This window comes from Heliconius melpomene, chromosome 9 (assembly GCF_056956725.1).
Source record: "Heliconius melpomene rosina isolate 202511_hmr_F chromosome 9, ASM5695672v1, whole genome shotgun sequence".
NCBI lineage: Eukaryota > Metazoa > Arthropoda > Insecta > Lepidoptera > Nymphalidae > Heliconius > Heliconius melpomene.
This window is the reverse complement of record NC_140397.1, coordinates 2,039,366-2,052,084: the sequence shown is the minus strand read 5'-3', so window position 1 is coordinate 2,052,084 and position 12,719 is coordinate 2,039,366. Positions and strand designations below refer to the sequence as shown.

General features: G+C 32.9%; 2 protein-coding genes across 2 annotated transcripts; both read right to left on the bottom strand.

The window, feature by feature from the left end:
* Positions 1–340: 340 nt before the first annotated feature.
* On the bottom strand, positions 341–1,513 carry LOC146536163 (uncharacterized). Its single transcript, XM_085190271.1, has one exon. It carries the CDS (start codon positions 1,323–1,325, stop codon positions 477–479), a length of 849 nt encoding a protein of 282 aa, XP_085046397.1. The 5' UTR covers positions 1,326–1,513; the 3' UTR covers positions 341–476.
* A 530-nt stretch (positions 1,514–2,043) lies between these two features.
* On the bottom strand, positions 2,044–4,221 carry LOC146536162 (uncharacterized). The gene is made up of 4 exons (XM_085190516.1): positions 4,075–4,221; positions 3,332–3,412; positions 2,904–3,051; positions 2,044–2,213 (listed from the first exon to the last, which is right to left on the bottom strand). The coding sequence occupies exons 1-4, from the start codon at positions 4,219–4,221 to the stop codon at positions 2,044–2,046; spliced, it is 546 nt and encodes a 181-aa protein (XP_085046642.1).
* Positions 4,222–12,719: the final 8,498 nt, after the last annotated feature.

Genomic DNA, 12,719 nt, shown 5'->3' with positions numbered 1-12,719 from the left:
ATGTATGCCAGCTGGTCGTGTAATTTGTGGAAACTCATTAAGAATTTTATGAAATTGCGACTCCCCTGTTACCACTTTTACTGAAGAAATATTATTACAATTAATTACAGTAGCAATAACAGAAATAGAAGTTAAATTATCAATTAATTTTTTATGACGACAATCTACAATTAAATTATAATATTTTAAAAAATCTACGCCAATAATTGGTTTTGTGACGTCCGCTACTACGAAACGCCAAGGAAAAATTCTACGTAAACTAAAATCTAAATTTAAATGAATAAAACCATAGGTATTTATAGTGGAACCGTTTGCAGCACACAAATTATAGTCACTTCGAGCACGACGATCACGCACTGCCGATCTTGGAAAAACGCACAGGTCGCTTCCAGTGTCAACCAGAAACTGCATCTTTGAAGTCCGGTCCGTGACGAACAGGCGACCAGTGGAGGATGAAAGGCAATCGTCAGTCGCCATTACCGACTGCCCTTCGAGTTTTCCGACTGCTTGTAGTCACACGGTCGCACGCATTTTGTAGCTTTACTGCCGAATTTATCGTGATACCAGCAAATTGGGAACTTGCGGTAATTTGAGAGTGATCGCTGTCTGGATGTACGATTCGGTCTCGAACGCGAATGGCTTCGGCTATTTCTACCCATCGATAGTCTCTGTACTTCTTTGCGCAGTTCTGCCACTTGTTTCACCAAGTCACTAACGATAGATCTTGGTATTTCACTAACGGTGGCTACCTTTGGAGTAGATGAGGCGAGGTCATTCACCCTGTCAGCTAAATCCGCCAAGTTTTCGAGTGAAGCTGTGCTGGCTTGTCCAGCTAACACTGTCTGAATACCATGTGGCAGACGACTTATCCATATCGTTCTTAAGAAATCGTCGGGAACATTTAATCCTGCCAGACTTTGCAGATGTCGCAGAAACTGGGAAGGTTTTCGGTCCCCAAGCTCTTCGTGCATTAATAATTGTTTAATTTTATTTTCTTTCGAAGCACTCAATCTTTTAATTAATTCGCACTTTAATTTTTCATATTTTTCCGTCGGTGGTGGATTTACGATAATATCTTTCACTTCCCTGGAATGTTGATTATCGAGATGTCCAATTACATAATTAAATTTAGTCACATCACTAGTAATTCCAGATATCGCAAACTGTCCTTCTACTTGAGCAAACCATATATCTGGCTCCTCTGGCCAAAATGGTGGCACCTTGACACCAACACGAAACACATCGACATTTTCTATCGACCGTGCCCCAGCACTGGTTGCCGGGCGTGGTCCGGTTGCGCTTTTCACCGTTTTCTCAACAGACATTGTCCAAACTAGGGGTCACCAGTATAGAATGTGTGTACTATGTGTTAAGTAACGAAGCACGTGGCGTTAGCGATATAAGCAAGCGAGCGACAAGCAAGCGAAAGACATGCGCTTCGCGTGTGTTACAAGAAACGACTGACCGACCGGTTTGACCTATGCGCGAGCGCAAGTCGATTCTTCATCAAGCCACAGGTGTTTTAATATTGTTTCTTGTTGTTGAAAATTATATTTGCATAAAAATAGTTAAAATAATTATAACAACATCAACAACAAATATGTATGTGTTGGTTTAATATCAATTAAACGTTAAACAATAACTCTGTGTGCTGTAGTTAGATAATTTTTTGTAACAGTAAATAACGATATATCTTTTATATATGTACATCAAATATGTTATCTTTTATTATCACAAGTAATTTTTCCTATTCTTAATAAATTGTTAAATGAGGTCTAACGTGGCACAGCGGCTGTAAACGTAATGGGTTGTGGCTTCGATTCCCACTCTAGAGAACTTAATATTTTTATTTTCTTCGCTCTTTGAGTTCTTCGTTGAGTCGTCTCACTCAACTATTAATGCCTTTAGAATTCTGCAAAAAGTGAGGGATAGAGTGTCTTAGCACTAGGTTCCCATGTTCCCGCTGCTTACCCAGCTCGCGGGATACAGCGTGAAGCTGAAAAAAAAAGAAAATAAAAACAAATTATATATTGTTATAATATTTTATTTAACATGAGAAAATTGTGCAATTGCTATCAAATAAGTTATATACATATTAATAACCATCAGAGGCAGAGTTGAATTTAGTGGTATGAAATTACATACTCGAAACTCGAACGGCCTTGCTTCTATGTAATCTATGAAGCGTCTTATGTCAGCTATGTGGGGTTGATCTGTAAAAAAGTATTGTAAAATTAGTATTCCGAGCAGGTTCCACCTGGGAACCTAATGTTAAGATATAAATCTAAATAAAAAATATTACTAAAGTACACAATATTTATTTTCTCTGTTTTTGTATAGTGTAAGTTACGCTGACTGCAGAAGTACTCGTAATATGACAAGTCATGTTTTTTTTTTTTTTATGGAAAAAGGACAAGGCAAACGAGCGTTCGGGTCACCTGATAATGATCACCGCCGCCCACGACCCCGTGCAGCTCCGTTGCCGGCCTTTGAGGTGGAGATAGACGCGCTTCTTAGAAGTTAGAAGCACCTTTCAACTATTTAGAACTATATTTGCTGTGTGATATAAAATAGCTAACTAATCAATTTAATGACTTAAAGCCGGCTTGTGCTGCGAGCAAAACTGACCCATTAATGACTACGTTGAACTCGCAAGAGTAAACTGCATACCTAAATTTCCACCAGTTGATAGACGGAATGGATTGAGTGGAGCGAAATAATTACAAAATACACAACTATTTATTGTTGTTTAAACCTAGTTTATTTAAAAGGAGAAGAAGAAGCATTCACTTCTCATTTCTATTTCGCGGTGAGAAACCAGACTTTAGACTGATTAATTTTTGGTTAAAAATGTAAAAATTATAGCAAAACACTTTCATATCATTAGAGAACGTGATACTTACCTCTTTCAAGAAGTAATCTATTATGCAGCAAAAGTTTTATATTATTAGCTTCAGCATTGACAATCGTGGCTAGGAAAGCTGGTAAGAACATCAGTACTAGATTTTGTAATACGTATGAATATATCGATATGTGACGAAAAACTTCGTTCTAGAAAATAAATAAATATAAATAGGATAAATATACTATTAAACATTTTGGCATAATATAGTAGCGTAGCGGCTTTTAAGACAAGGGTAACAACCCTATATGTTTTTTTTACCTTGATAGAGAATTATTCATTTCTCCGAGAGGAGTCGAATCCACAACCATCATTTGCTGTCACACACATTTATACGTTTTTACCACTTTTTACCATTTTTTTGAGTCTATTTAATTTATTTTTTAATATACCTTTAATTCATTAAGTTATATCACTATTGATACTTACCAACGAAGGATTTATTTCGCTGATTGTGTAATAAACAGTGATGAGTAATTCCGGTATTTTTATCAGCAAAGCTAGAAAAAACTGATAAGAAAAATGAGGATTAATATGTAATTTGTAAAAAAATATACATATATTTTTTATTATTATTTAAGTATCTTAGATAACAGACTTACTAAATAATCTATTTTATCCTTAGCTTTCTCTGTACAATCATAAAGGAATTTATAAAGAAATTGGCCAGAGACAATATTGTAATCATTTTCAAGACGACATTTAAGTTTTTTCACACGAATATAAACAGAATATAATAAATAGAAATAAACAATTAGAGGCAAACTTAAGCCTGAAGCTAAAATAAAAATAAATGTATGGTCTATTTCAGAATATTGACATACTATATCGAAATAAATGCACGAAATGATCCAGAGACCTAACTTGAAAAGTATATAAAATACTGTATAAAAGATTATAACGAAGTCGACGGAACGACTAATATTTAATTTTAGTTCAAAATCAAATAACAGAAGGTTCTCTAAAAACTGACGTATTGTTTTCTCTCTGTCGCAGAGAAGGAGAAATATAATGTTAATGAAATATTGTAAGGCATAAACACTGTACCAATATTTAATTAAATCAGGAAAATCATTGAAAATTAAAATCGGTAATACAATTAAATAGAAAATTGCGTGAACGACGTTCGTTATTTTCAATATTCTGTTAATTCTTATTGATGTGGATGTAACGAAACCGAAATCTAACGCATATATTATGCGAATAATAAAAAAGTATATATATAAAGCTTTTGATATTTTCAAATTGTCATTTTTTATATTATTTTCAGTTGATTTTTCACGAACAATAATTTTTATTTCTCGATTTTCTTTGGACATTTCCTCGATTCTTTAACACAACTAGTGTTATCTAGACAGAAAGAATTACTTAAATAAAATTTATGTTTAATGTTTATGTTATAAAGTAATTATAATTACTTAATTGTTCCATTAAGGTACTTCTATCAACTTTTGATGAATGGTCTTTAATCAACTAATAACATAGAGTTATTACATATCTATGTTATAGTTATAAATATGAACAAACAATACAAAATGTATATTCATTCTATTAAATGGCAAATGGTAAATATTAAGACTGACTAACTGACTGTAACGGAATGGTTGTGGGTTCGATCCCCACTCGAGGAAGTGAAATATTTATTTACGTTTATATTTCCATTTCTTCGCTCTGGTGTCGAGGCAAAGCGCGGTGTTGAGTTCTGCGACTCAACACGCAATGCCTCCAAAATTCGACGGAAAGTGGGGAATGGAGTCTCAACACCCTGCCTGCTGCTATAAGCTGATAGCAAAAAAACATTTAAGATATATTATATTAATTTCCCTGGTCTTCTAAGAAACATCTTCGCATTGGATCCTCTCATTTAAGGCGTGTTTGTTTACGAAAGGGGCAGAAAGTTAAGAATAAAATTACGTGACGCTAATTTATCTTTGTCTTCCTTAAAATAAGCGTGAAAAATAAAAAGAAAAAAAAAATTTAAAAAACTATATGTAATTGTTAATACGACGGTCGTGGGATTGAGTACCACTCGAGAAGAGAATAATTTCTATTTCTTCGTTTTGGTAACAAGAAAAAATTGTGCAACAACTCGAGAATTGGGGGGGGAGACCGGGTGTTATAATATTAGGTTCCCTATACCTACCCTGCCATTGTAAGTAAATATATATATGTAATTAAAATAATAGCATATGAAGAGTTCCATATCTGCTATTAACTAAAAATAACCTACACATATACTTTGTATTGGTAATAATTGTATTAAAAAAATATTTTTAGTTGCGTATACAGTTTGACGCAGTGCGACCATTTGTTTGATTGATTTTTTATCATAATACCATAGAATATATTAAGTTCTATAGAATTTTTCTTTTATTTTTATAAAAGTAATCTACAACTGTGATCTATGACTATTAGTTTCATGTTGTGGGGGGGACCATAGCAGGGTGGGTATAGGGGACCAGTCCCAGTCCCAGTCCTCATGATACAGTCATTGATTACTTAAATGAAGAAATTTTAAAAAACGTAGCATCGAAAATAGCACATTTGAATATCAGCATATAAGCATTTTATAGATGCGACACTGGTTGTAGGCTCGAGGAAGTGAAATAAAGTTTATATTTCTATTTCTTCGGTCTGGTGTTGAGGAAAGGTGGTGTTAATTTCTGCCACTCAACATGCAATGCCTCCAGAATTCGGCGGAAAGTAGTGAACGGAGTGTCTTAACACTAGGTTCTCTCCGTCCCCGCTGTGTGCGAAATACAACGTAAAGCTAAATTTACAATATTAGTTATAGCTACCATCAACTTCTGCTGTACAGCAATTTAGGCAAATAAAATCCTTTATTTTGATAAAACTTTTTTATTTACCAACTGACACACAGACAAACCGACATAAAGGTAAACTGACAAAAATCTTAAAATCATTGTTTCGACTTTTATTACTTACTTAATTATACTTAAATGCTCCAATAACATTTTTTTCTTATATATTATAGTTTTTATGTAAAAAGGAGGCTTAGTGCCTATTTATTAACAACTTGAAAATGAAATAATAAGTCCACAAGTCTATGCACTAATATAGTTGATATAGATCCTAAAGATTCCTTAAAGTAAAAATTACACACAAGAAAAGCAGGCAAGGAACAGTTCGTATTTAATACTATAAGATGTGAAAAATGATCATTGTGAGATTTTTTTCTTATATTTTATAACTACATTAAAAAAAATTCTATATTTACATTAGATTTCGTGATTTTTAGGTATTAACCTTCATTACAGAGAAAAAAATAAAAAAAGAGTATTATTTGTAGTCTTAGGACTTGAAAAATCATCACAGGGTGTCGGTTTTTCCAATATTTTTTAAAATAAATATAATATGAAAAATACATGACAAAGATTTTTTTTATATTTTTCTCATAACTGTCACGACTTGGTCTATCACCTGTTTTCGCCTTATCGTTGATTCCTGGGACACTGTAGATAATATCACATTAAATTCAAGAAATGATTTTTTTTTAATATGTATGAGTTAGTTGCAATATAACAATGAAATATGTGATACATAAATTAATGATCATAATAGGCAATGTAGCATCTAAAGGAAAAATCTTTAGTATATAAAACTTGAAGGGCCGAGCTTCCACGTATTGAATGAAACGGTCAATATCTTCCACTTGATTTTGATCTGGAAGCATTTATATGTACATAAGCTACTTTTTATTACTAAATAAATAACGAAACCTTACATATTCTAGACATTCTCCATTTTCCGTTCTCCATTGTTTACCAATTTTGTCGTGGTGCAGTGCGCCAGTGTGTCTCTATATTGGATTATAGTGTCACAAGGAAATGAAATCGATTATTTCCGCATTCTAGTAGGACAGAGCGTGGCGTTAAGTTCCGCCACTGAACCCGCATAAAATCGAATTAAACCGCGGGAAACGGGAACCGGAGTGTCTTACAACTAGGTAAGTAAAAATATCCTTTACTTCCTTTTTCAATATTTCTCTTAAAACATTAATTTCTTACCTGTAGTTTCAAATTTCATATCATGTAGAATTATTTTAATATTTTGTGCTTCAGTTTGAACAGACGAAGCAAATATGCATGGGGCAAAAATCACCATCAAAAATGAAACCATTGAACAATACTGTGTCACATAGTCTACTGGCGATTTCTGTAAAAAGTGTTTAGTTTTAGATTACATAGTACATTTTGTGAGGCTACAGAACCCAAAGGAGCATCACTTCGCCTTTTATATTTCAGTCAAGGGCAAATAATTTTATTCAAAACAAGACATAGGCAAAATTACATGCTTAATTTTTCCAAGTGTCAAATAAGTAGATTAAAGCGACCATTCCCATGGCATGTTGTAACAGTATGTACCTTGGATATAAATTGTAAAATGAATAAATAAAAATAAAATATGCATGGCAATACACATAAATAACATAGTTAATTATGAATAATACAATCTAAATATTTTTAATATCATATTATTTTTGACTAGTTCATGTATTGGCGTCCCGAGTGTCGCAACCGCTTTCTCGTCTATCAAGGGGCGAAAGGCGAAGGCAGCGGTCGAGTCAAACTATACGAGTTTTTATATGAAAACTCGTAACAAATATGTATTACAAATGTAATATAATAACTCAAAGCCTATGATGACACGATCTTTTAGGATCTAATTTCTTATAAAGACAACTTAGTGCCTAGTCACGAGCCAAAGCATTATTTATTAAATAATATTTTTAAAGATGTTTGGGATATCAGTTAAAGGCTTCATTACCCCAAAGCCAATGCCAATGCCAATGCCATAGGACATATTCACACTGAAAGTAGATAAAGTAAACAAGGCAAAGCCATTTTCACGTCAGTTAATAAACAATTTTTTTTAGTCGTGTAAGCAGCTGAATTTTTTATTATTTTCCGTAATCTTTTACGTTACACATTTTTTTATATATCAGAATTATAAAAACGGATACACTTACCATATCAAATTTAATTTCCTTTATTACTTGATACATTATAAACATTACACTTGGAATATTAAAGAACAAGGTCATAATGATCTAAAATTAATAAAAAAATTATGGAAAAAGTAAATTAAAGAGCAAAAAACAATTATCTTCTGCCTTGCACCATAGCGACGAAATGAAAATATTAATAAATGTTAATTCATTCATATAATGTTCTTATTTCTAAAATTTTTCTTTTTCAAAACGAATATCGTCAAAAGTCTTTAAATCTAAACTTATGAGTTTATCAAATTTATATATTTCAGCTCAAGTTTGTGTTGATTTATCATATCAACATTATGGAAATTATAAAGTGTTTTGCTATTTTCATTTGATAGTAAAAGATGTAACTTACTATGGGATCAAAGGTTTTTTTGGTAGTTTCCGTCAAATCGACCAGTAACTTGTACACCTGGTGCATTTGTTTTGCCATTTTTTTATCAAGAAGACACTTTCCAATAGCAGTAAGTCGTAAGCGAGCAGAGTGGAGCATGAAAACCATTATAATGAAAGGTAAATCCAGGGCGAAGTAAGGAACTAAATATATAATTTGTGTAAATGCAATTTTGCTACAGTCCTCATATTTGGAGCAATATTCCCATGATAAAACTATTTTCAAAGAAAAAATCGTAACGCAACACAAAATAATCTTTAAATCTAAATATTTAAAATTTATAAAAATCTGACAGTCAATTGCTTGTAGATTTTCCAAAAATTTGCAAAATGACTTGTTTTGTGGTATAAATAAAAAAATTAAAACATAACTCATGTGTTCAATGAGACTTTTAATACTCCAAATGTCAAACTCAAAGTTTGTACCTAAACCCAGCAGTAAGAAAGTTATTATATCGATAGATATTGCATAAAACACAGTCCAAAATTTCGCAATAAACCAACGTAAAGGAATACATTTTGTGAATCCATTATCAATGGCAAATATAATTTGTAATAATATAAAAAAAACTTTCAACGTTTTCGATAATGGTCTGATATTATTATTTGGGAAATTTTCAGCTATTATATGAGGGTTTACTTGAATCATTGTCCCAATTTTATTATTTTCATAAATTTTGTTACGTTTATTTACTTTCCTTTTGTTACTAGTGTGTTACTTGTCTCAAATCTACTAACATTGTGAATATTATTCGTCAATTTACTTAAAATCGTATATTATATTAATTGCTTTGATATTATACTATACAATAAACTGAGATCCTAGGGCCCCCAGACCTACGTCATTTTAGCAAAGCCGAAATTATGTGGATTAATTAGTCTAATATGTAGTTAAGACTGTATGCATACTTTCTACCTTGAAAGTGGGGACCTTTCAGAGATAGCGTTAGCTTAAGACCTCACATAAGCATCCACACCAATCCGATGGCTCAATCATCTTCCCAGACAGAGATATACCGTTATTTGGCGCTACCTCTGAAAGGGCCCCACTTTCAAGTTAGTGAGTAGGCACACTGTCTTGACTACAAACATATTAGTCCTCAAAATGACATAGGTCTGGCGGCTCTGGGATCTTGGGCTACAATTCATAGTACATAGATAGAATATTTTGATATAATGATATGATATGCTATAGGAAATGAAAATCACATTTGATTAAGATAAAGGGACAAATGTGTCCAGGTGTCTTTAAAAAAAATAAAAAAGATGGAATGCAAGAAAGGCGTAAATGGACAGATTACCACAAATAAATTATTAGTGAAGGTAACAGAATTAACACTGCCTTAGTTGCATTGATGAAATAATGAAATGACGCTGCAGCGAAAGAAAGAACAATGAATGTTATGGAGATGCGATTTATTCGTAGGATGCCGATGATAGATGATGATGGTGATGAGGATATGGAGCCAATTTAGCTGACCGAATCAAATCCCAATAAGTGGATGAACATACATATAACAATATTATTTCTACATGAACTTTGTTTTATTTATTTATGGTAATTTGATGTACACTCAATGATACTGTCCATTATTGTAATAACAGTGCATTTTATTAATTGAAATGTCTAAAAGGAAGACACTTTTTAGACATTGTTGCATACCTATGTTGTGATTTAAAAATATGTATATTTAGTATGTTATTATCAATTTAATTATGCATAATAGTAACGACAATAGTCTGTAAGTTGAGTAGATTCATTAACTTTATATATTTTATAAGTTTAACATATAAAAAAAATCGGACAAGCACGAGTTGGACTCAACCACCGAGGGTTCCGTACAAAAATTGAGCGTATCGAGCTTCTGAAATTCAGAATTAGCTTAGCGTAGAGCCTTCAAAAAGCGCGTCTATCTCCACCTCAAAGGCCGGCAACGCACCTGTAGCTCCTCTGGTGCTGCACGGGGTTGTGGGCGGCGGTGATCATCATCAGGTGACCCGAACGCTCGTTTGCCTTGTCCTTTTTCCATAAAAAAAAAAAAAAAAAAAAAAAGAGCCCTTTCATTTGTTACCTCACTTGATCTAGCGGCTTTAATACCAAATTTTGCCCCCTTTTAAGTATATTACTTTTTAGGATTTAACTACAAATGAATAGTTTTTTGATTTTTTCCTGAACTAGTACCACTTGTAAGCTGCCAAATTTTATAATTCTAGGTCAACTGAAAGTATACTATTAATTTTAATCCCATTTATAGTGTCGAAATATGCGTTTTTTGCAATTTAAGGCTATTACTTTTTAGGATTTAACCACAAACGTATAGTTTCAGATTTTTTCCTGAATAAATTCTATCTGCCGAAATTTGGCAGAAAGTGGGGAACGGAGTGTCTTCCTTCTGTCTACCCTTCTGTGTGCGGGATACAGCGTGAAGCTGATTTGATTTGATTTATTAAAAATACTATATGTTGATACTACAAATTTCATAATTCTAGGTCAACCGGCAGTATCCTATGAATTTTGATTCCATTCATACTGTCGAAATGCGCATTTTTGCGATAAAAACGGCCATATCTTGTTTCTAAGTAAATATAGAAATATGTTTTAATCAAGAAATTATTGTTTATCAAGAAATTGTTGTTTTTTTAACAAATTATGGTAGATCTAAGTATATCCAAATATCTGCAAGCGTTCCTGAGACAAAAGATCTTGACAGACAGACAGATGGACAGACGGACAGACAGACGGACAACAGAGTGATCTTATAAGGGTTCCTTTTTTCTTTAACAAGTACGAAACCCTAAAAATAGAAGAAAATAGATAAAATTTAAAAGGACACTTCCTTTCCAGGTACCGACGCTGCAGCGAAACGTGGGTATTATTGAAGAAGAATGAAGAATGCTATGGAGATGCGATCTGTTATGATGATATGTGAAATCAATTTAGGTGACCGATTCAAATCCTAATAAGAAGGAAATGGGAAAACTGGTGTTATAATATTAGGTTCCCTGTACCCTGCCTGCCATGGTAAATAAATATACATATGTAATTAAAATAATAATATATGAAGGGTTCCATATCTGCTATTAACTAAAAATAACTTACACATATACTTTGTATTGAATATAATTGTATTAAAAAAATATTTTTAGTTGCGTATACAGTTTGACGCAGTGCGACCATTTGGTTAATTGTTAATTTTTTATCATAATGCTAAAGTATATATTAAGTTCTACAGAAAATATTTTTTTTTATTATAAAAGTACTCTACAACTATGATCTATAACTATTACCCCCCCCCCCCCATAGCAGGGTAGGTATAGGGAACCAATTCCCCTGCGCCACGACTGTCCATCATTGATTACTTAAATTAAGTTAAGTTGAAAAACGTAGCATCGAGAATAGCACATCTGAATATCTGTAAGCATTGTATACATACGAGTGGTTGTGGGTTCGATCCCCGCCCGAGAAAATGATATAATTATTTAAGTTTAGATTTCCATTTCTTCGCTCTGGTATTGTGGCAAATACGTTGCGTTCTGCCACTTTCACGCAAGAGCCTCCAAAATACGGCGGAAAGTAGGGAACGGAGTGTTTAACCCTAGGTTCCCTTTGCCTACCCTGCTGTATGCGGGATACAGCGTGAAGCTGATTTAGAACGTAATGGTTTTATTAATTAACCTTCGTCTACCCACTATTAATTGTGAGATGTGTGAAGATAAAATGACGTCGCTATAGCAACATACGTACATACATATTGTAATTAACTATAGTAGATGATCATAGATAAATTGCATTTACGTACAAAATGAACTGTTTCATAATGCATTAACATAATTCCTTTTGACTTTGTTATAAAATTTAATATATATATACAGATTATATTCGTAAATTGGAGAAAGCACACGTCTTCTTCGACCCCCGAAGCTAAAGGCACCCCTCTTTTCCAGTTTTGGCAGTGTCTATCTGTGTCATCGCAGTTCCCAAACGAATGGACCGATTTTGATGAGAGTTTTTCGTTTCATTCTTTGTAATTACAACTATGGCGAAATTAGTAAAGCCACAATTCAAACGATCATTTTTCGTGAATGTCATCTTATATGTCCGTCTTTCCCTTGGTCTATACGCAAATTTGAGTACTAGCAGAATAATTAATAACTTTCTAAAATTGTACTGTCTCAGTGCTACAATTTCGTTAGCTTATTTTTATACTCATGTAGTAACTTTTTATTTTGAGAGTGTGAATTATCTGTTTTTCCCTTTAACGTTCACCTTGTTCTATACAATTCTAACATCCATACTATCTTTGTTCAGCGATGGTGAAAACATAATACATTTCTTAAAAAGTATCGATTCTATTGAAATTAATAATTTACTGACGCATAGAAAAAACGAATCAACCATTAGTTTTT

What these genes read in the sequence shown, in the direction of transcription:
- LOC146536163 (XM_085190271.1), bottom strand. Translation starts at nt 1,325, where the DNA reads ATGTCTGTTGAGAAAACGGTGAAAAGCGCAACCGGACCACGCCCGGCA.
- LOC146536162 (XM_085190516.1), bottom strand. Translation starts at nt 4,221, where the DNA reads ATGTCCAAAGAAAATCGAGAAATAAAAATTATTGTTCGTGAAAAATCA. An exon ending in ATGCGTTAGATTTCGGTTTC is followed by an intron (nt 3,413 to 4,074) that starts GTTACATCCACA and finishes TTTTCTTATCAG; the next exon opens with TTTTTTCTAGCTTTGCTGAT. An exon ending in GCGAAATAAATCCTTCGTTG is followed by an intron (nt 3,052 to 3,331) that starts GTAAGTATCAAT and finishes TTTATTTTCTAG; the next exon opens with AACGAAGTTTTTCGTCACAT.